This window comes from Delphinapterus leucas, chromosome 12, assembly GCF_059928025.1.
Source record: "Delphinapterus leucas isolate spDelLeu-1000000601 "Yukka" chromosome 12, BTC_Dleu_Yukka2, whole genome shotgun sequence".
Taxonomy (NCBI): Eukaryota; Metazoa; Chordata; class Mammalia; order Artiodactyla; family Monodontidae; genus Delphinapterus; species Delphinapterus leucas.
Window position 1 is genome coordinate 74,272,745 of NC_143140.1, and position 21,629 is coordinate 74,294,373.

Genomic DNA, 21,629 nt, shown 5'->3' on the forward strand with positions numbered 1-21,629 from the left:
GGCAGCCACTTGTTCTTGGCCCTGCTCATTCTCAGTACCCAGAACCATGCCTAGCAGATGATGTGTCTACCGAGGACAAAAGAAAGGGAGGGTGGGATTATTCACATGGTTTATGCTAGATCCAGGTCTTATCTTGGTTAGCAGTATCCTATCTTTTTCCTTAGAATCAAGATCTAACTGCAGATTTTTCCATGGCTGTCGTAAGTATTCATCAAAAAGACAAAGATAATAACACATTAGTAATATTCAGTGATGTAATAGCTATCATAACCTGCTTTACAGTTTCTTAAACTTCCCAGAAATCAGTTTTATTCCACGGAAGTAAACAAGAAAGAATCAGGAATATTTCCCACATACCTATCTTTTCAGACATACCTAAAAGGAAGCCAAAAAAAAAAAAAAAAAGATCACTTGACATTTCAGAGAAAACTCTAAGCTAAAGAGTCCGCTGCTTTACACGCAGGCAATTCTTAGGTAACTGAGAGGCACTGAGTGTCAGAACCCTTGCCGGCCTGGCCTCCTGCTTCACTGGCACTCCTGTCTGGCTGGCTGGCTATGCTGCGGTGTAAATCAAGGGATTATCAGATTGACCACATGCCCTAGTCTTTTGTTTCTTTGTTTTTGTTTTGTTTGGGGAGGGAGAGAGGAAAGTTGACTGGAGCCCCAGAGATCTATGAAAAAAGAAAAAAAGAAAAGGAGGAGGGGTGAGAAATGTGCAGTGATAAGTGCTTTCTGTTGTAAAAGTTATGACAGAAAATAAGAGTTTGATTCTGGCAGAAACAAACTGGCAATGTGGGTCAAGGATTAACCCACAGGGATGCTGGGATAACATCTCCTGAGACATGTCTCTAAATTACATCACAAACTTCTATGAAGGATGTGTAAGTATTATACAAGCAGCAGCAACAACAATTGTATGAGTCCTGTTATTTTAACCCGATTTGCATGAGTGCTGATGAATAAGGTCCTCTACATGTATGGAGAATGATATAAATATCAACCATTTGCTTCAACATATTCTGAATTTAAATAACTGTAAGTAGAATAATTCAGGAAGTACTTTTAGCTGTTGGTGCTTTAAAGCTGATCGCTCTCTCAATTTGATAATTGAGAAGAGAAGCTGTAATGACAACTAAATAAACATTATTTGCTTATTAAGATAGTGTGTATACTAATGAATTTAATGTTGGATTTATTATCCAATTTTTTAAAAAGGTACTAGATATACTAAGATTACCTTGATTTTATTGCAAAAGGATTACAGGGGTAAGGGATATTAATTAAATTCAAAGCTTTTTACAAGTTTCCAAAATTATTTATGTCATTAGCAACAAGTCCCTATTTGACTGTTGCACTTCAGATTTTCAAAGTGAAAAGGGTAAGAAATCTCAAAATGCAGGATTTGAATTGGGCTTGATGATCTGTAAATTCCTGTCTTTCTTTGAAACTTTATGAATCTTAAATTTTTTCTAATGTGATAATGAAAACATTCTTTAAAATATCCCCCTTTAATGTTTGTTTTCAAAAGTTTTTTTTTTTCTCCTAAAACTGTAACAGATGAAGCCTCCCACCGTGATCGGTCAATTCCACACCCTTTTCTTTGGGTCGGTCCGAATGTTTTTCCTTGGGGTGTTAGGCTTTGCAGTCTATGGGAATGAGGCTTTGCACTTCAGTTGTGATCCAGACAAGAGAGAAATAAACCTCATCTGTTACAATCAGTTCAGGCCAATCACTCCACAGGTAAGTGTTTCTGTGTGCACAAATGTAAACCTTACTCCACACCAGATAAAATTGTTTTCTTTTTAAATGTAAAATAATGTCATAATAAGATGAAGAATATTCTAACAGGTATTATTTCTAGAATAATTACCTTTTTAAAATATTATCTGTATATTTCAGGTAAATTAATTTGAGTTGGTCAAGAGTTTCTTCCAAGTCCAGCATCCTATTATCTATTGATGTTAGAATTATACTCCAGGCTTGTAATTAGAAATGGAGATTGAGTAGATACTAAAATAACATATTCCATCATTATTAGTAATTGGTAGGTGATGACAGTAAAATATGACTACTTTTTTACAATTACTAAGTGTTTAAAATTTTAAACTCTAAACATCTTGGTAATTAAATGAGATTATGTCCAGCATTACCACCTTCATTATATTATTTTTATCCTCATAAGACTTACAAAACTTAGAATTTTTAAATTAGCCTCTATTGAGGGTCAGTGAATTATGGGTTTTTTTAGTGTGTTTTTTCATTACGCGTTGACTGATTTGACTGAGATATTTCTGACATACTTTAGGTGTTCTGGGCATTACAACTAGTGATTGTCCTGGTTCCTGGAGCTATTTTTCATCTTTATGCTGCATGTAAAAGCATCAATCAAGAATGCATTCTTCAAAAGCCCAACTACACTGTGATTTATATCCTCTCTGTTTTATTAAGAATTAGTCTAGAAGTGGTAGCATTTTGGCTTCAGATTCACCTCTTTGGTTTCCAAGTAAAACCTCTCTACCTGCGTGATGCTGTGTCTCTTCGGAAAAAATTTACTACCATAAAATGCATGGTGCCAGAACACTTTGAGAAGACCATTTTTCTCATTGCAATGTATACATTTACTGTAATTACAATAGTCTTATGTGTTGCTGAGATTTTTGAGATAATATTTAGAAGATTATGCTTTCTAATTAAGCAATGACCAAAAGGTTGATTACCTACTGTCATGCCACAATTATTTATCAACCATTTTTATTTAGTTTTATCTCATTCAGTGAGTATCTCAATTTCAAACATAAATATCTGTTCTTCAAACTAATCTCAGTGTGTCTAAAATTTATGTCTAGTATAAAGTACAATACTCAGTTCTAAGGCAGAGATTCTTTTTCTTTTTCTTTTTTTTTTGCGGAACGCGGGCCTTTCACTGTTGTGGCCTCTCCCACTGAGGAGCCCAGGCTCCAGACGCGCAGGCTCAGTGGCCACGGCTCACGGGTCCAGCCGCTCCGTGGCATGTGGGATCTTCCCGGACCGGGGCATGAACCCGTGTCCCCTGCATCGGCAGGCGGACTCTCAACCACTGTGCCACCAGTGAAGCCCCAAAGAAAGGGATTCTTGAACAAAACCTTTGTTCCATTTTAATTTTGTCACACATTAGGAAACATACATGGAACTAATGTTAACTCATTTTTAAATAGTACTTTTACAGAGTTCTTTCATATACAACATCTTAATCAATCACAGTATTTTATGGCCAGAGAAATTTTTATTAACTCTTTTACACAGAGTAGAAAAATGAGGCTCAGGGAGATTAATATACGCAACCCTAGGATTCAGCTTTCCTAACTATAAAGCTATTTCCCTTTCCACTTAACTATGCAGCATAAACTTTGAGGATGTAATTATTGTTGTATTCATGTAAAATAAAACTTATTTAAGTGCAAAAGTTGTCAATTAATTATTAAAAGAGTCATTCTATAATTTGATGACTAACTTGAAGAAATGGATCACTTACATTTTTAATATTATACTCATACTGTTCTCTTGAAATTTTAAATATTAAATGATATGGTAATGTGGCCACCAAATAAATAAAAAATGCTATGGAAAATAACGTACATGGTTTCCTTGTTGCTTGTTGGAAAAAAAAAAACCTCTGTGCTCATAGATATCCTACAACAATAGTTTCTATATTCAAGATTATTGAAATAGTAAGTTATATTTATACTAAGCCAGACTTCCTAAATAGCTATGAAATGATTTCAAAGGCAATTTTTAAAACTTTTTATTTTATAAAGGAGTATAGCCGATTAACAATGTTGTGATAGTTTCAGGTGCACAGCAAAGCGACTCAGCCATACATATACATGTGTCCATTCTCCCCCAGACTCCCCTCCCATTCAGGCTGCCACATAACATTGTCAAAGGTAATTTTATATTAATTCAGTGCATTTCCTTTTATCTGCCTGCCTTACCAAGAATCATGTCCATATGATATCATTTAAAAACTTTATGTATGACTGCCTTGTACTGGTGCTTTATTAGGGAAATAAGTATAGTCAGTCAAAAACTGAGGTTTTCAATTTTTTTCTTAAGCATTATTCAACCTATGGTTGATATCATGAATTTCTACATTAATTTTTAAATCATTGAGGCTTTCTCCACAGAAAAGCACAAGAAAAAATCCAATTTACCTTCATTCAACAAATAGCTGCATAGTATCGATTATTAAACATGTACCACATTAAAAGTTCAAATACAAAGATAAACAAGATGTAGTACCTTTATAAGATCATATTCTAGTGGGGGGCACAGTGACATGACAAGAGGCTGGGGGCTGTTGGAAATAGCCCCCTCTGAAGGGAAAGACTATTTGCTTACTGTTTTTGTTTAGAATCACTGGCCCTTAGTGATAATAAGCAGCAACAATGTCTAGTATGTTTTATTCTTATTTTTAAATTATCTGTAGATAATATACCCTTTATTGCCTGTACCTAGGGTGGACTCCTCCAACCAATTCTCCCACAAACACATACATCTTCAATATGGTTCATATTTTCCTGCATCTTTAGAAGGCATGTAATTTTTTATTGGATACCAGACATTGTGTGTTTTACCTTGTCGGATGCTGAATATTTTTGTCTTCCCATAAATAATTCTTAAATTTTATTCTGGGGCACAGTTAAATTACTTGGAAACAGTTGATCCTTTGTACTTCCTTTTAAGCTTTGTTAGATGGGACCAGTGTAGCCCTTACTGAAGGGCTAATTTTGCCCCGTTACTAAGGCAAAACGTTTCTGAGTGCTCTATGAGATGCCTCTTTGGTGCTTTGGAAATGTTATCTTTCCACCATTCTCAAATTCTTGAATTCCTTCCTCAAGCTGGTTGACTCATTGTCTTAGTCTATTTGGGCTGCTATTACAAAATACCTAGACTGGATAGTTTATAAACAAAAGAAATTTATTTCTCATAGTTCTGGAGGATGGAAGTCTGAGACCAAGGTGCTGGCATGTTCAGGTTCTGATGAGAGCCATCTTCTGTGTTACAGACTTATTGTATCCTCACATGGTGGAAAGAAGGCCAGAGAGCTCCCTAGGGTTCCTTTTATAAGGACACTAATCTCATTCATGAGGGCTCCCTCCCCATGACCTACTTACTTCCCAAAGGTCCCACCTTCTAATACCATCACATTGGAGGTTAGGATTTCCAAAATATGAATTTTGGGGAGACACAACATTCAGCCCATTGCACTCATGGTTACAACAGAAATTGCTGTAGCTACAGGAAGCAGGTTTTTGCTGTGCCCAGGGAAAGAAGGGAGAAGGGGCAAAAAGACGTTCTTCTTGTTTGCCCCTCAGGATTTTTCTAAGGGAAGACCATTTTTTAAAAAAACCAACAGACCTCCCCTTAATATCATTGCCCATTCACAGGCGAACAATTTGATTTATTCTTATGCTGATTCATCCTAGGACATTGTCAAAGTATGTTCCTTTTTAAGAGGATTTCTACCCTAGCTGTTGGAAAAAGTAACTATTCTCAGTTCTGTGCGAATCTTGGGTATTGTTCCTTTTAATCCTTTCAGGTAGCTCTTTTTCTGCAAAGATGTTTAAAGATGTTACATTGATCAGGACTCAGTCGAAGACCCTTTACAGATCTCTGGAGCGCTCATGCTTTGTAGCTTCTCCCTCTAAGGTAGTCTGTCCTATGAAAACTAGCCTCTTTAGCCCTGGACTCTCTCTCCTCAACTCACAAGGAGGAAGGATAGCATTTCTAAGCCACTAGACGAACCCTGGTCACCTCTGCTTCTTTTAAGTAAACAGTCCATATTGTTATGTGTAAAGATACAGATCCTGTGAGAGTTGGTTTGGACAGTCTTTTCAATTCCTTAATGATCTATACTATTCTATGATTTCATTTTGTTAGTAAGTATAACAGGATTGTTAGCACACAGCTGTACACTCCTGGATAATAAATGCTACATAAAAATATAGCATTTATAAAATAGAAGATATTTAAATATATGTAATACAGCTTAAAATATAAAAACTGATTTTTCTAACTAAACTGCAAATGTAGCAAAAATTAATAAGAATGTCAAAGCTAAACAAATAACTAACCACTTGAAAATATATTTAAAGTTATTCCAGAAAAAGTTGTTGGGTCAAATAAGGTAATTCAAACTGAAGTTTTTCAGTTTGTTTATAAATGAACAACAGTCAGAATATTACCTATTAAAACCTATAAGATATTGTCAAAATTGTAGTGCATGGCCAATTGACAGTGGAAAATACATTTCTTTTTAAAAAATAAACAATAAATGTAATTCAAACAGCAAATGTAAGAACTTCAAAATAAAACTAAGGAAAACAAAAATAATAAGAATAAAGACAGAAAGTAATAAATTAGAAAAAAAACAGCATACGATGGATAAATCCAAAATTGTTCTTGAAAAAACTATGTGTGGCATATCAAATCAAGTGTGGAAGTATATCCTTATAAGATTTTATAATATATATGAAGTTATATATTATCACTTGAAGTACACTGTGATAATTTAAAGATGTATACTATTAAATACAAGACAACCAGAAAAACAACAAAATTTTAGCTACTAAACCAACAAAGGAAATTAAAACATTCAATTAATCCAAAAGATGACCAAAAAGACAAAAAGGGAAAAAAACAGATGGGACAAATTGAAAATAATAGCAAGGTAGTAGAACTAAGCCTAAAAATATCAACAGTTACAATAAATATAAAGGTCTTAGCACTCCAAACGAAAACAGGGATTTCTGACTGCATTTTTTTTTTTTTTTTTTTTTTTTGCGGTATGCGGGCCTCTCACTGTTGTGGCCTCTCCCGTTGCGGAGCACAGGATCTGGACGCGCAGGCTCAGCAGCCATGGCTCACGGGCCCAGCCGCTCTGCGGCATGTGGGATCTTCCCGGACTGGGGCATGAACCCGTGTCCCCTGCATCGGCAGGCGGACTCAACGACTGCGCCACCAGGGAAGCCACACATTAAAAAAAAAAATCCAGATCAAATTATTAACAAGACCCCATTTTAAATATTTAAAACATTTTAATATTTTTACAAATAAATAATAATAAAAGTGGAAAAAGATATATCATGCAAACAGTAAGCATCAGAGAGCTGAATTAGCTGTATTAATATGAGAAAACTCAAGCAGATTTCAGGGCAAAGAATAATGACGGGGATAAAAGAGACATTTCATAATGATCAAAGTATAATTTCATTAGGAAGCATAACAGTTATAAATGTGTATGCCACCAGTGCCAAAATAGAAGAAGCAAAGCCTGCTAGAACTGAAAAGAGAAATAAATCCAATTATAATTAAAGATTTCAACATTCCTCATCAGTAATCAATTGACAAAGTAGAACATCAGGAAGGAAACAGAACACAAACATTACCAATAAGCAACTTGAACTAATTGATATTTAGAGAACATCCTTACTAGACAACAGCAGAATGTACATTTTTTTCAAGTGCAAGTATAACATTCACCAAGAAAGTTCATTTTCTGGGTCATGATAAAGTCTCAATGACTTTGTTTAATTCACAATAGAATTAAACTAGAAATTAATAAAAATAAGATATCTGAAATATGCCCAAATATTTGAGAAAATAACAATACATTTTTATTAGCCCATTGATCAAAGAAGAAATTACATGGAAAGTTTTAAACTACTTTAAACACAATTTATCAAAATTTGTGGAAAGCAATTAAAATGGTTCTCGACAGCATTTTAAAAGTTCTATATATTATGTTAGAAAAAAGAATTTTTAGCTTCCACCTCAAGAAATTATTTTAAAAAACAGTTTAAATACAAATTACATAGTAAGGAAATAAAAATAAGAGCATGAAACATTGAAATAGAAAACTGAAAGACAATAGAAAAATCAATGAAAGGAGAAGCTGGTCTTTGAAAAGATTAGTAAAACTGACCAATTTCTAGCTAGACAGATTGAGATAATAAAAGAGAAAATGAAAATTACTCATATCATAAATGAAAAAAGAAACATCACAACAGAACATTTAAATGATTATAAGGAAACACCATGAATGATATTACACCAATAAGTTTGATAGTTAGATGAAATGGAAAAATTCCTTGAAAGACACATATTACTAAAAACTGACTCAACAATAAACAGAAAATATGAATATCTCTACACCTATTAAAGAAATTGAATTTAAAATAGAAGCTTTCCCAGAAAAAAAACATCAGGCCCAGATAGCTTCGTTGGTGAATTCCTTCAAACGTTTAAGAAATAATACTTCACAACCTCTTTTAGGAACTAGGAGAGACTATTTGCCATGTCATTTAACGAAGCCAGCATAACCTTGATATCAAAAACTCTTAGCAAAAATAGTCTAGCATATGGAATCCAGCAGTATATATAAAGATAATACATTATGTTCAAGTGGGGTTTATCCCAGGAATGAAAAGTGTTTTTAACAGTCAAAAACCAATTAATGTAATTCAACTAGATTAATGGAATAAAGGAAAAAAATCACCTAGTCATCCTAATAGATGCGGATAAAAGCATTTGATTACATAACACCCATTTATAATGAAACAAACAAACAAAACCCCAAATCTCTCACTGTAAAACGGAACTAGCTAAACTTGACAAAAAGCATCTAAAAATACCTACAGGAAATATCCTATTTAATAGTGGAAGAATGAATAATTTCCCATATAATCGGGAAAAAAGGTAAGGATGTGTACTTTTACCACTTTTGTTTAACATTGAACTGAAGGCCAATGAGACTAAACAAAACAAAAATTACATATATATTTAATATATACTTATTCAATAAATGCAGTAAGACAAAAAATAGAAGATATACAGATTAGAAATGAAGAAATATCATCTTTAATCACAGACATAATCATGTAAATAAAAAATTCTAAAGGATATGCTAAAAGTTACTAGAATTTGTAATTAAGTTATCAAGATTGAAATTTCTGTAGAGCAATAAAAAATGAAATTTAAATTTTAAAATAAGATTTACAATATTATTCATTAAGTATGAAACAGGTAGAGATAAATTTTACAACAGATATGCTAAACCTGTACAATGAAAACTACAAAATGGTGTTGAGAGAAATTAAAGATGTTAGGGCTTCCCTGGTGGCGCAGTGATTAAGAATCACCTGCCAATGCAGGGGACACGGGTTCGAGCCCTGGTCCAGGAAGATCCCACATGCCGTGGAGCAACTAAGCCCATGTGCCACAACTACTGAGCCTGCGCTCTAGAGTCCGTGAGCCACAGCTACTGAAGCCCGCGTGCCTAGAGCCCATGCTCCGCAACAAGAGAAGCCATCGCAATGAGAGTCCCATGCACCGCAACGAAGAGTAGCCCCCGCTCACTGCAAATAGAGAAAAACCCATGCACAGCAATGAAGACCCAACGCAGCCAAAAATAACTAAAATAAAATAAATAAATTTATTAAAAAAAAGAAGTTAAAGATGTTTTAAATAAGTGGAACAATAAACCAAGTTCATGGTTTAGAGACCTTAATCTTTTATAACTTTGGTCACTCCAAATTAATGTGTAGATCCGATATAATCCCAGTCAAAATCCCAGAAAGCTTTTGTAGAAATTCATAAGCTGCTTTTAAATTTTATATGGGATACAAAAGACCTAGAATAGCCAACATGATTTTGAAAAAGTAAAAGACGACTTACATTATGTATTCTCAAAACTTACTACAAAGGTACAATAATCAAAACAGAGTAGGGTTGGTATGCAGATAGGCATATTGATTACAGGAACAATAGAGACCAAAAATAGTTCAGCACATATATAGTTGTTGTTTCTTTTAATTCTCCAATTTAATTCAATGGTGCTGGAACAACCAGATATCCATGTTGAAAAGAATAAAAAGCATTTTTTTACCTTTACCCCTGTCTCAGCCATGGATGTGTAAATGGACCTGGCCAAGTCATTGGTCATCTCTTTCAGTCTTCTGATAGCAACTGTAGGGGAAAAAAACAACTCTATTTTAGGGGATGCTAAACAATCAGAATGTGAGTCTCATATACTGGAAGACAAATGTCTACCATAGAGAGTGTACCCAAAAAAGACAGCTATAGGTATATACTACCATTATTACATTGGTTGAGCTCTGTCATTTCCCATCAAAATATTGGTGACCACAATTAGAACAGAAAGTTTTGCTGTGAGAAGACCACGAGTACACTGGAGTCCAGGGAATGGTGCAGAACATTTACCTTTTCCCACCAAAACACCAGTCAGTTCTGGTCTCTCTCCCTTTTCTTCTTCCTGTGGTTGCTCCTATCCCCTATCTCTGCCCTCCCCTAACTTGCCAAGATTCTAGCCCCAACCTGTAGGGTGACATCAGGTCCTTCAGCAACTGATCAGAGTTGGATGGAAGAGAGTTAGGTCCTTCTTCATAGTAAAATATCAGTAAATTCTTAATTGTAAATCATCAACCGGAAAAATCAACTTCATGTTGTAAATATTCACCCTGTTTACGCTCACACTTACTAGCTGTGACCTGGTGCAAGTTAAATAAATTCTATGTGTCTCATTTTTCTCACTTGTAAAATAATGAAAATGATAACACCTTCTTTGCAGGGTTGTAGTAAAGATTAAGTGATTTAAAGTCACTAGAAACATGCCCGATACACAGTAGATACTTGGCAAACTGCTAGCTAGTTATTCTTGCTTTGTTGTGGCACGGAAGAGGTGAAAGAATTCATATTTGGTGAACTTAACTTCAGTAGCAGGAAGTGCAGTTTCTGACCAAGGCAATCAGGCTAGAGGATCTGACTTGAAGAGAGTGGAGAAGGCTTAAAACATCAGCCATGTACTGATGATTCACTAGGGCACTGGCCGTCAAACTTGAGTGTGCCAATTTACTAAAGACCTTTTAAAAATACTGGTATGTAGGATCCAACTCAGAACAGTTAAATCCGTAAGCCTGGGCGGGGGTACCTAGACATGAGCTTTTAAAAAATTTCTGGGTTGGGGCTTCCCTGGTGGCACAATGGTTGAGAATCTGCCTGCCAATGCAGGGGACACAGGTTCGAGCCCTGGTCTGGGAAGATTCCACATGCCGCGGAGCAACTGGGCCCGTGAGCCACAACTACTGAGCCTGCGCGTCTGGAGCCTGTGCTCTGCCGCGACAGTGAGAGGCCCGCGCACCTCGATGAAGAGTGGCCCCCGCTCGCCGCAACTAGAGAAAGCCCTCGCACAGAAACGAAGACCCAACACAACCAAAAATAAATAAATAAATTGATTAATTAAAAAAAAAATTTCTGGGGTGAACTTTAAGGACAACCAAAGTTGAGAATCAAGGACTAATAGGAAAGAATAAATGAGACATCATAAGGACAGAGAGATGATTCTGCTTTGCTTCATTAATTTCTCTACCAATCTAGCAACTTCTGACTGGATAGTGGGAATAGAGCAGGAGAAAGAAACCATACTATCTTTGTCTGTTCCAGCTGCTATAACAAAATACCACAGACTGGGCAGCTTATAAACAACAGAAATCTATTTCTCACAGTTCTGAAAGCTGGATGGTCAAGTTCAGGTGCCAGCATGGTCAGGTTCTGGTGGGAGCCCTCTTCCAAGCTGAGGACTGCTGATTTCTCATTGTATCTGCAAATGGCGGAAGGGCAAGCTAGCTCTCTGGGGTCTCTTTTATAAGGGCATTAATCTGATTCATGAGGGTTCTGTCTGCATGACCTAATCATATGCCAAGGGCCCCACCTCCTAATATCATCACCTTGGGCATTCAGTTTCAACATATGAATTTTGGGGAGACACCAGTATTCAGTCCATAGTACATACGTTCTCAACTGGTAATGAATGTGTTGCTGAAATTGGGGAGAATACAGAACTCAAGTTTCTTGTAAAACAGGTAGCCCGCTAACTAAGGTGATGTACTCTGCAAAAAGGGATAGACAAAAATGTGGATTGGAGACAACACAAGGACACAGAGTAGGTTCTGCTGAGCTTGGGGGTGGGGATAGGGTGGAGTGTTGATTAGAAAATAGTAGGCAGAGGGAAATTTCAGAGCTTGAGATCTTGTTTCTTGGAGATGGTGTGATTCCAATGAAAACCAGTTTTAAGATGAACTCTCAAAACTGGGGAGTGAGATAAAATAAAGAAATAAAGATTAAGGTTACTGGAGGAGGTAAATAAAGTGTAAAGTCCTGATAGCATGGGCTGGAGAGGAGAGAAAAAGAACTGATGACGTCACTGATGGTAGAAGGAAAAGTTGATGCCTACCTACAACGGTATGAGTCGGCAGCATTGAGCAAGAACTACTACCTGAACGCCTTATCTGTGCATTGACAAGATAGTAGCTGTCAAATGACTTTGCAAATCTCTCATTACTCTCCAGAAACAAACGATCTACAAATTATTCATTCACTAGTGTATATGCTCTCCAGCTCAGAACAAAAGCTCGATTTTCTTTAAGCTTAATGTGTTAGTATTTATGTTGAAAAAGTAACTGGCTATTTTATCCAATGTGCCCATACAGAAGAGTGTAATTTAAAATGGAAACACATCGTCTCTCATCTTACGCAAGAATTGAATTTAAAGTTTCTAAAATTAGAAAAGCTTCTATGGACGCTATTAATATAATCTGAGGTACTGGAAACGATAATTCCTGAAGGATGCCAAAGGCAATTCATATCTTTACCTTTTCTTCCAATCAACAAACATTATTTTCTTTTTGTGTTTCCCTTTCTACCCATCCTTCAGCCACAAAAGGCGGGTAGAGGCTGGAAACAGAAGAGAAATAAAACAAAATCTCTTCTCCCTCCGGCCAGCGGCCAGCAGGGAGCGCTGGTGCCATAGGCGGTATCACAGCCAAGCTGCTCCACCTCCTCTGGGCTCTATAACTGCTACGAGCCAGGCGCACTGAGGTTGTCCCTGCTGGGAACCCGTAGTTGCCTCGACGTTGCTGAGCAACGGGAAAATGGGCGGGATTTGCCTGCGCGTTAGTGCGCGCACCCTCCCAGACGGAAGCGGAAGTGTCGGTGGCCGGCGAGTAAGAAGGGCTTGTTCCTGGAGTGGAGATGGCGGCCCTTGCTCCGCTCCCCTCGCTGCCTCCGCTGCCTCCACAGTTTAAGAGCATACAGCATCATCTGAGGACGGCTCAGGAGCATGACAAGCGGGACCCTGTGGTGGCCTATTACTGTGAGTCTTTCCGAGTCGCCGCGGCCTTACTTACCCCCCGGGGCCCACACACCACCCCCTGGTTCTTAAGGCAGGCCCCGCTCCCCTAGCTTTAGATCTGAGCTTTGACCTCTGACCTGCCCTGGGAATCCCTTGGGGCCCCTCCCTCCTCAGGGATCTCCACCTTCTCTCCGCCCCCTCGAAGGCCCCAGAAAGGCAAAACTTCGAAAGGACCATGGTGTCCACGACCTACCCAGTCTTGTGCTTAAATATTTTTAAACAGAATACTTGGGCTCATGAACTCTGGAACACACTGTTCTAAGGGTTTTTTTCTGCGTGTACACACAAGAGGCTCCTATCGCCACCAGGGAATCCTGATAATAACCTGGGTAGTTAAGTAATTGAGTTGGAGCTAAAACGAAGGTAAGTGTCCCAAAGACAGTAGTGATGTGGACAAAAGGAAGATTGACTAGTTGAAACTATAGTAATAAGTGCAGGTGAATTAGGACAACATGCAAGCGCATTCAAAAATTCATAAATGGAGAGTAGCTGCTACAAAACAAGCACTTGGATTTGTCCATTCCCCCTTCTGCATTCAAACTACCCTGTCCCACCAATGAGAATTTATAGTCTTGATTTTGAATAATACCTGGGGTTGAGACATTTGGTAGCAATAGTCTCGCTTTGGTTGACTGTGATGCTTATAATCTACAGGTGATGAAAAACACAGATTAACTTTGTTGACACTTTTTCCTTTGCAGTAAAGAGAGTAGATCCGGTAAACTTTATTTCATATTCCATACTCTAATGTTACTGCAAATAAAACACGTGACTAAGCAACTATAAAGCTTCTGAAAAGGATTTTTAGCCTTGAGAAGCTCAATATAATGTGTCCTCTATTGTGGACGTTATAAGATTAGCTAAAAAATGGTCCACTGTCATCCCTGCCATACTCCAGGTGACCCCATTTTCATTTCTCAAATTGCAAGCCTCTTTCAAACCTCCACGTTCTTCACTGTCTTGGACCTTCTTCCTTTATTCTCCAATTGGCAAACTCCTTATGATTCAGGGTCTAACTCAAATGTCACCACTTCTGTGGGCAGTAAGTTGATTACTCTCAAGGCTTTACCTCAGCTTGTTCAAATCGTAGCAGCATTTTCCCATTATACTTGTTTTTGAGGTTCCTTAAGTAGGGACCATTAGTCTTTCATTCAGCTTGTATTTATTAAGATTCTACCTGTATGAGCATTACCAGGAACTGTGACTACAGTTCCTGCATTCATGGAACTTACATACTATGGGGTGGGGAGATTAAGCAATAAAATGAGTATATTATATAGAATATTAGAAGGTTACAAAGAAAAATAAAGCAGGGAAAGTATAGGGAGTACCAGGAGTAGGGTGGTAGGAAGTGAGGAAGGGATTTCATTTTTAGACTGGTCAGGGAGAGCTTCACTGGCTTCACATCTGAGCAAGACTTGAAAGGAGTGAAAGGCAGGCTTTGCATCACCGGGGAAAGAGTACTCTCCATAGAGGGGGTAACAAGCACAAAAGTCTTGCTTGAAAGAGGATCAAGGTGACCATTGTAACTGGAGTGATAGAGCAAGGAGAAAAACGATGTGATTAAAGTCAAAGAGGTTATCTCTTATAACAATGAAATAGGAACCCTTGATTCTGTGTAAAACTAATCCCTGTTTATGGGTTCTGTATTATATACCTTTGTGACTGCCCAGAGACCCTTTATTTCCCGTGTCATTATCTTCCCTCTTTTGCTATTTCTTTCTAAACTTGCCCTAGTTTCCTTTATTTAAAAACTAAAAGGAGCTCTCACTGTGACATTCCCCTAAAGTTGCAGTCCTGTTTGCCCAGCCTCAAAGATAAGCTTGAAATAATTGTCTGTAGTTGTCTTTACATCCTTATCTAATAGAACTTTTTCAGCCCATTGTGGTCTGGTTTTCATGCCCATTATTTCACTGTAATTGCTCTCAGCAGGGTCATGAACAAACATTTTTATTGCTAAATCCAGGTGGCACTTGAAAAATATTTTTGTTATGAAACATATGCATGTTAAAGAACATATATAATGTATGTAAGGAGCAGTAAAATGAATGCTAATGTACTCACCATATTTGCTGCTATTAGACTTATATTTTTGCTGATCTGACGAGTGTGAAATGATGTCTCATTCGAGTGAAATTTGCAATTCACTGAGCCTTAATAAAGTTGAGCATCTTTTCATATTTTAATTAACCATTTGTGATTTCCTTTTGAAATACCTATTTATTGCTTTTGACCGTTTTTCTATTTCATTGTCTTTTCTTAACAATCTAGCTACTGATCCATTGGTATATGCGTTGTGATTGTCTTCTCTAAGTTTATAGTTTGATTTTTCACTTGATTTATGAAATCCTTTGATGTGCAAAAGTTTTTAATTTTAAAATATGGCCAATTTATTAATCTCTTCCTTATGGTTCATGTTCTGATTTTCTAGGCCTTGATTTCTTTTTGTGTACTTTATTTGGCACTTTGCCTTCCTGAGTTTGTAGGTTGGTGTCTTTCATTAAATTTAGAAAAATTTCTACTATCATCTGTTCAAGTACTGCTTCTCTGCTATCTCTATTCTCTCCTGCAGTTTTAATTAGGTATGTGTTGCATTTTTCTCCTTTAGCTTCTTTGTCTCTTAATGCTTTCATAGTTTGTATCCATTTTCTTTCTGTGTTACATTGTGTATAATTTCTTTAGGTCTGTGTTCACCTCCACATATCCTATTGTAGAACCCGTCTGTTGAGTTTCTATTTCCATTTTTTATTTATAGATGTTCTCATTTTGTTTTTAAATCAGCTAGCCATTTCTGATAATCTTCTGTTAACTGTGTTTTTAAAACCCTCTTCTTTAAATGCTTTAAAAAATATTTACATTTATATTTGCTGTCTGATAATTCCTGTGCACGTTATATTTTAGGTGTGATTCTGCTGTCTAACAGAAGATGGCTCATGATGACTTTTTTCCTTGTAATTTATGCTCTAGATGTACTAAACCAGTGCTCTTCAAACTTCAGTATGCAAATAATTCTACAGGAATCATTTTCACAGTTCTCAACTTCTGTATGTTTCTTTCCTGACAAAGTTCCTTTGGTCAAGGTAGCAAAGTAGTATGCTTCTTCCTTTTTTTTAAATCATATCCTGTTCTCAGTTGCCCTTCTCCTACTTTAAAGAAGAAGGACATACTCTGATGCCTCATTAGCATTTTTATGGTGTATTGCCCTGGAGAAGAAGGTGGAAAATACTCCAGGGTGTCCAGAAAAAAGGGACAGTTCAAATAAATTACTGGTATTAGTGAAACCTCCATTAATTAAGGTATTAGGTAGAGCTTCCTATCTTTCTCTGTCTTATTTGGAAGAACACCAGTCAGAGCAAAGAGTAAGCTTTTATTTTAAAATGCTGGGCATGAGAAAGAAAGGATGTCAAAGGAACATTCTAACGTATAACTTTTTATAAGGGGAGCGGTCAGGAATGAAACTCAGAAGAAGAAGGAATTGTTCTTAGGTATTAGCAGCCATTGTTTGGTCATTTTGGATTTTATCCAGAGGAGTGCAGAGGGACAGTGTGCGACCAAGATCAAGTGCAAGATGGTGTGGAGAGGGTTAGCTGTGGGAACAAGCACATGAACGTACCACAGTGGAAACGTCTCTGTATTTCAGAGTCTCTTACACTTGTATGTATATATATTAAGGGTAACATCTCATGTTCAAAATTGGCCTGTGTTGAGGTGTTCTGAAGTTTCAAAATGGTAAGAGTTTTCATTATATGACCTTACCTTTTTGTTCTCTGTTCCTTACTAAAGTGTCATTCCGGAGGTAAGAAACAAAAGGGAAATGCTGAAGTGGGGCAGTGCCTTATTTCATCCAAGTCACAAGCTCATGTAAAGGTCTGTAGGTTATCAAAATTTTAGAATTAGAATTCAGAAATGAGATGGGGCTTGCGGGGACGTGTTAACGTATTTATTCGAATTAGAGAAGTCATATTTTTCTGAAAAAAGTAAACCTCCAGTGGCTGATTGGTTTGGCTTTAACAGCTGGTTTTGCCATTTATGTAAAATGGTGGACATTCTCCTTAAATGAGGTCAATCTTTAGCTCTGAAGTGTTTTGTTTTTTCAGAAATACATTTAAAACAAGTGACAAAATTAAAATACTAAAAAATTTTTTTTCCTGCCAGCAGATGTTGAAATGAACAGTATTTCCATTTTCCCAATCCTGTGTCACTGTCTTAGGATAAAAAGAAGCCTTTGAAAGAAAATGATGAGTCTTTCTTTATAAGATCTTTTCTGAATACTTCACAGGAATTGAGAGAATGAATACTCTAATGTGGGGTGACAGATTCTTTTCTAGTCTTAAAACAAATTTTCAGGCAGACCTAATTAAAATGTCAGCTAAGAGAGATTATTAACAATATTATTTGATGATAAGTGATGATGTGGTTTTTAGCCTATAACCCAGAAGGAATTTAAAGAATTCAGTGATTTTGCTGTGACAGAGCTTCCATTCACATCTGCTGCTTTATATGAATGAATTTTCTCCCTTGTTAAATTCATAAAAATGAACGTAGGAATAGAACCAGTACTCTACCCTGGTTCATTATGAGGATAAATCATTAATTCATAGATAGGCAGTTTAACTCATTATTTGATGCATTTCCAAGAAAATTGTAATATTTATACTTAATGATTATTAAAATAAATAATCATGTTGTCTTGATCAATTATACATAATAATAATTGCCAAAACTCAATTCCAGAAGAAATATTTTAACACATAGTAGCTTCTCTCACAGGAAATTTTGTCAAAATTTCAATTTTTATATCCTTTCTGTTGCAGAGCAGTATGATAGGATAATCAAGTAGGACTTTTGAGCATACAAATACATTTTTTATAATAAAATTCTATAAGATAAGTAAATAGAAATATGGGTTAAAATAAAATACACAGTATTATTTCTGACTCTTAAAAAAAGAGCTTTTTGTATCTTAAAATAGATTAAAATAGATACCAAATTACTATGGTATTTACAGTTGAAAGAGTGATATAATTTTTAGACGTCAATATTTGATGTAGTACAGAAATTACATTTTTTTACCTGTTTAAACTTCTGATGAAAAGTGGTAGATGTCAACTGAAAAATGTGTGAAGGGATACATTTCTATAAACTTAGAGCAAACAAAAATATTCTAAATTCCTAGAGCAACGAAGAATTTTTTGTGAGAAAAAAATTCAAGATTATTTTGCTAAAGTACTTGCTGATTTATAAAAGTTCCATATTCTCTTATTTCTGAGGCTTTATATATGTTGCTCTCTGCTTGGAATCCCCTCTGACTTCCTCTTAATCTAACTAATTTATGCTTACGGACTCAGTACTTTTTGCAGATTGGTTTTCCTGACCTCATAGAATGGTCTAGAAATTGTTTCATATATGTCCCTCATCTTGATCACATTGTGTTATAACACTGTTATCTTTCTGTCTCCTGGATTCTCCTGGAGGACAGGGATTGATACCTTTTTTTCACCTGGCACATAATTGGCATTCATAAATATTTAATGAATGCCATTGTTCTAAATATTATGAATATTCCATTCTTACTAGAATGTAAGCTCTGTGAGAGCAAGAAGTATGTCTTAGTTGAGTCTCTTAACTCCTAATACAGTACCTAAGCCATGGTGGATAATTGTAAATTATGTAATTTACATGTTATATCTGTTGATTGAATAAATGAACTATACGGTAATTCTTAGTTTTTTCACATGCTCTTACTACAGTAAGGAAACGTAATTAAAAGAATTTCAAAACACAGTATTTTATGACTTGTGGGTATTAGATTAAGTCATAGATATGTCATAGGATGTGCCCATTGTGCCTCCTCCTTTCCAGTATTTTGTGATTTCCAAAAATGATTTATATCTGGCCTTAACGGGAATTAAACATTTCTAAATTGTTTGATCTTTTATTTTTAAGTCAGGAATGAGTGTTGAAACACCATAGATCAAATTACTGTTTGACTAATATGCTTAGTGTTTACTTCTCTGAACCTTTTAATGTAGTAACTAATAACAAATTATTAAATTTACTCATATTTGGAACATCTCCTCATTCCTGGAAAGAATCCTATTAGATTTTTTTTCATTAAACTTTTTATTTTGAGATAATTGTAGATTTACATACAGTTGTGAGAAATAATACAGAAGATCCTGTGTGCCTTTTACCCATTGTGCCCCAATGGTAATATCTTGCAAAATTATAGTACAGTATCACAACCAGAATATTGACATTGACACAATCCACTAATCTGATTCAGACTTCCGTAGTTTTCCATGTATTCATTTACGTGTGCGTGTGTTTTTAGTTCTAAATAGTTTTGTCAGGTGTAGGTTCATGTATCCATCACCGTAGTGAAGATAGAGAGCAATTTCCTAAGAAGAATCCTTCATGTTACCCTGTTAGAGCCAGAACTTTATGTTTTTGGGGGAAGTTATTTTTTATATTTGTCAATTTCTTAAATTTTAAAAAATTCGACTTGAGCTAATGTTGATGTATTAAAGTTTTCTAGAATATCTTTCATATCTGTCAGATTTTCAAATTTATTAGTTAAAAATTACAAATTTAACCTTCCCGTCCTTTCCTCATACCTGTCACAATCAGCCAGTCATCAAACATTTAAAATTTTACTTATCTCCTTAGTTTCTCTGATATCATCCCCTCACCTTACATCTAAGCTATTGACATAGCTTCCTACCTTCTACTTCAAGCAGGTAATCCCTGTTGCTACTAAAAAGTTCTGCTTTAAATGCTTAGGGGAAAAAATGTAGAATAAAAAAATGATAAAGTTAACTAAACATTTAGGAATTGTATGTGACACAAACAGTACAATTAATTTATAAAAACATTGCATTAGGAAAAAATATTTCCAATAGATGATAGACAAAGATGAGAGATCCAAGATCCAATAGATGAGAGCCAATATCCCTGATATATGAAACACTCATATAAATCCATTTTAAAAAAAAAAAACTAAGATCCCCATAGATAAATGGACAAAGAATATGTATGTACTACTAAAGGAGAGAATACTAGTTATTAACATTCAGGTAAGTTAAAATGGCATACCTTTTTTGGACTATAAAGTTATAACAGTGCAAATGAGTATATGGTGAAATTTTCATTGATGTGGCTGTGTGAGTTGATTCATAGTTTTAGAAAGCATTTTGTCAGAGTGTATGGAATTGTAAAACTATCTGATGTTCAGTAATTCCAGTTTTGAAAAGCTTGTGCTTAGGAAATAATCACTAATATATTAAGAACTTTATGCAGAATTCTCTGACTGATTATTTATACATTTGTGGCAAGCTCAAAACAACCTAAATATATATCATTGTGGAAATGGTTAAGTAAGTTATGGTATATCCGTTAGATAGAAAGTGATGTAATCATTTAAAAATTAGAAAGCATCTTTTGAAACATGGGAGAAAATTGATATAAAAATACAGGATATAAAATTATATATATACTACGATTTGAACTTTCTTGTATGTACATACATACATACACTTGGAGAAGAAATTGTGGCTTTTAGGTTTATATATGGTTTTCTTTTGATTGTCTTTTTTTTAATGTTTTCTATTCTGTAAGTGGGCATGTCCCATAAATACTAAAAAACAAAAGCTTTATTGAAAGCAAAAATTTTTGTAAAGGTACTTGTGGTAGCTCCATCTGACTATCAGAAAAAATATAAGTGCCTTTAGGAACCACTTATGATTTGAACATGGCATCATCTTTTGTAGTTTTAATCAAACTGAACTTCATTCCGTTTCTAGAACCTTACTGGCTTTCTGTTGTCTCCAAGCTTTCCAACATTGTTCTCTCTCCCTTGGTACCTCTTCCCTTCCCTGCCATCCCTGCTTCATTTTTATCCTTTGGATACTAGCTTGAATGTCACTTTTTCTGGGAGACCTTCTCTTAAACTCCCTAGTTTTAAGGTGCATCATCTCTGTGTCCTTATTATGCCTTGTATGGCTTTACCTAATTGCTTTTCATTTGCCTCTTGTGTCTTCTGGGTGGTAAACTTAAGAAGGCTGCACCCTGCTGGGAGCTCTTTATTCATTTACTGTACCACGTAGTGCTAGGCCACTAGACATATTTACACAATAAAGAATAGGTGCTCCAAAAATGTTAAATTGATCTGAATTTTAAGGCAACTATGGTCCCTACAGGGAGCTATGGCCTTATAGCTGTCACTGAATAAAGAGGCCAGATGACTAACATTTATGTAGCTCTTGGCATTAATAACAATACTTTTCTTCAGAGCATCGGATTTGAACCTTATAGTTATCCTGGTCCTTTTATTAGTAAGTGATGGAGCCAGGACCTGAATGACAGATTCTAGATGAGAAATGGT

The 21,629-nt window shown here is 35.8% G+C and overlaps 2 protein-coding genes across 4 annotated transcripts in view; both read left to right on the forward strand.

Annotated features, from left to right (window-relative positions):
- Window positions 1–592: 592 nt before the first annotated feature.
- GJE1 (gap junction protein epsilon 1) lies at window positions 593–3,245 on the forward strand. The gene is made up of 2 exons (XM_089922058.1): window positions 593–1,746; window positions 2,306–3,245. The coding sequence occupies exons 1-2, from the start codon at window positions 1,558–1,560 to the stop codon at window positions 2,699–2,701; spliced, it is 585 nt and encodes a 194-aa protein (XP_089778184.1). The 5' UTR covers window positions 593–1,557; the 3' UTR covers window positions 2,702–3,245.
- A 9,783-nt stretch (window positions 3,246–13,028) lies between these two features.
- VTA1 (vesicle trafficking 1) overlaps window positions 13,029–21,629 on the forward strand; it is a 72,965-nt gene continuing 64,364 nt past the window's right edge. The window contains exon 1 of one of the 3 annotated variants that reach the window (XM_089922059.1): window positions 13,029–13,207. In XM_089922059.1, coding sequence (XP_089778185.1) covers window positions 13,087–13,207 — 121 coding nt within the window. In that variant the 5' untranslated portion in view covers window positions 13,029–13,086. The remainder of the gene's footprint in view (window positions 13,208–21,629) is intronic. The other 2 variants (XM_022557952.2, XM_089922060.1) reach the window with 2 other exon arrangements.

What these genes read in the sequence shown, in the direction of transcription:
- GJE1 (XM_089922058.1), top strand. Translation starts at nt 1,558, where the DNA reads ATGAAGCCTCCCACCGTGATCGGTCAATTCCACACCCTTTTCTTTGGG. An exon ending in CAATCACTCCACAGGTAAGT is followed by an intron (nt 1,747 to 2,305) that starts GTTTCTGTGTGC and finishes GACATACTTTAG; the next exon opens with GTGTTCTGGGCATTACAACT.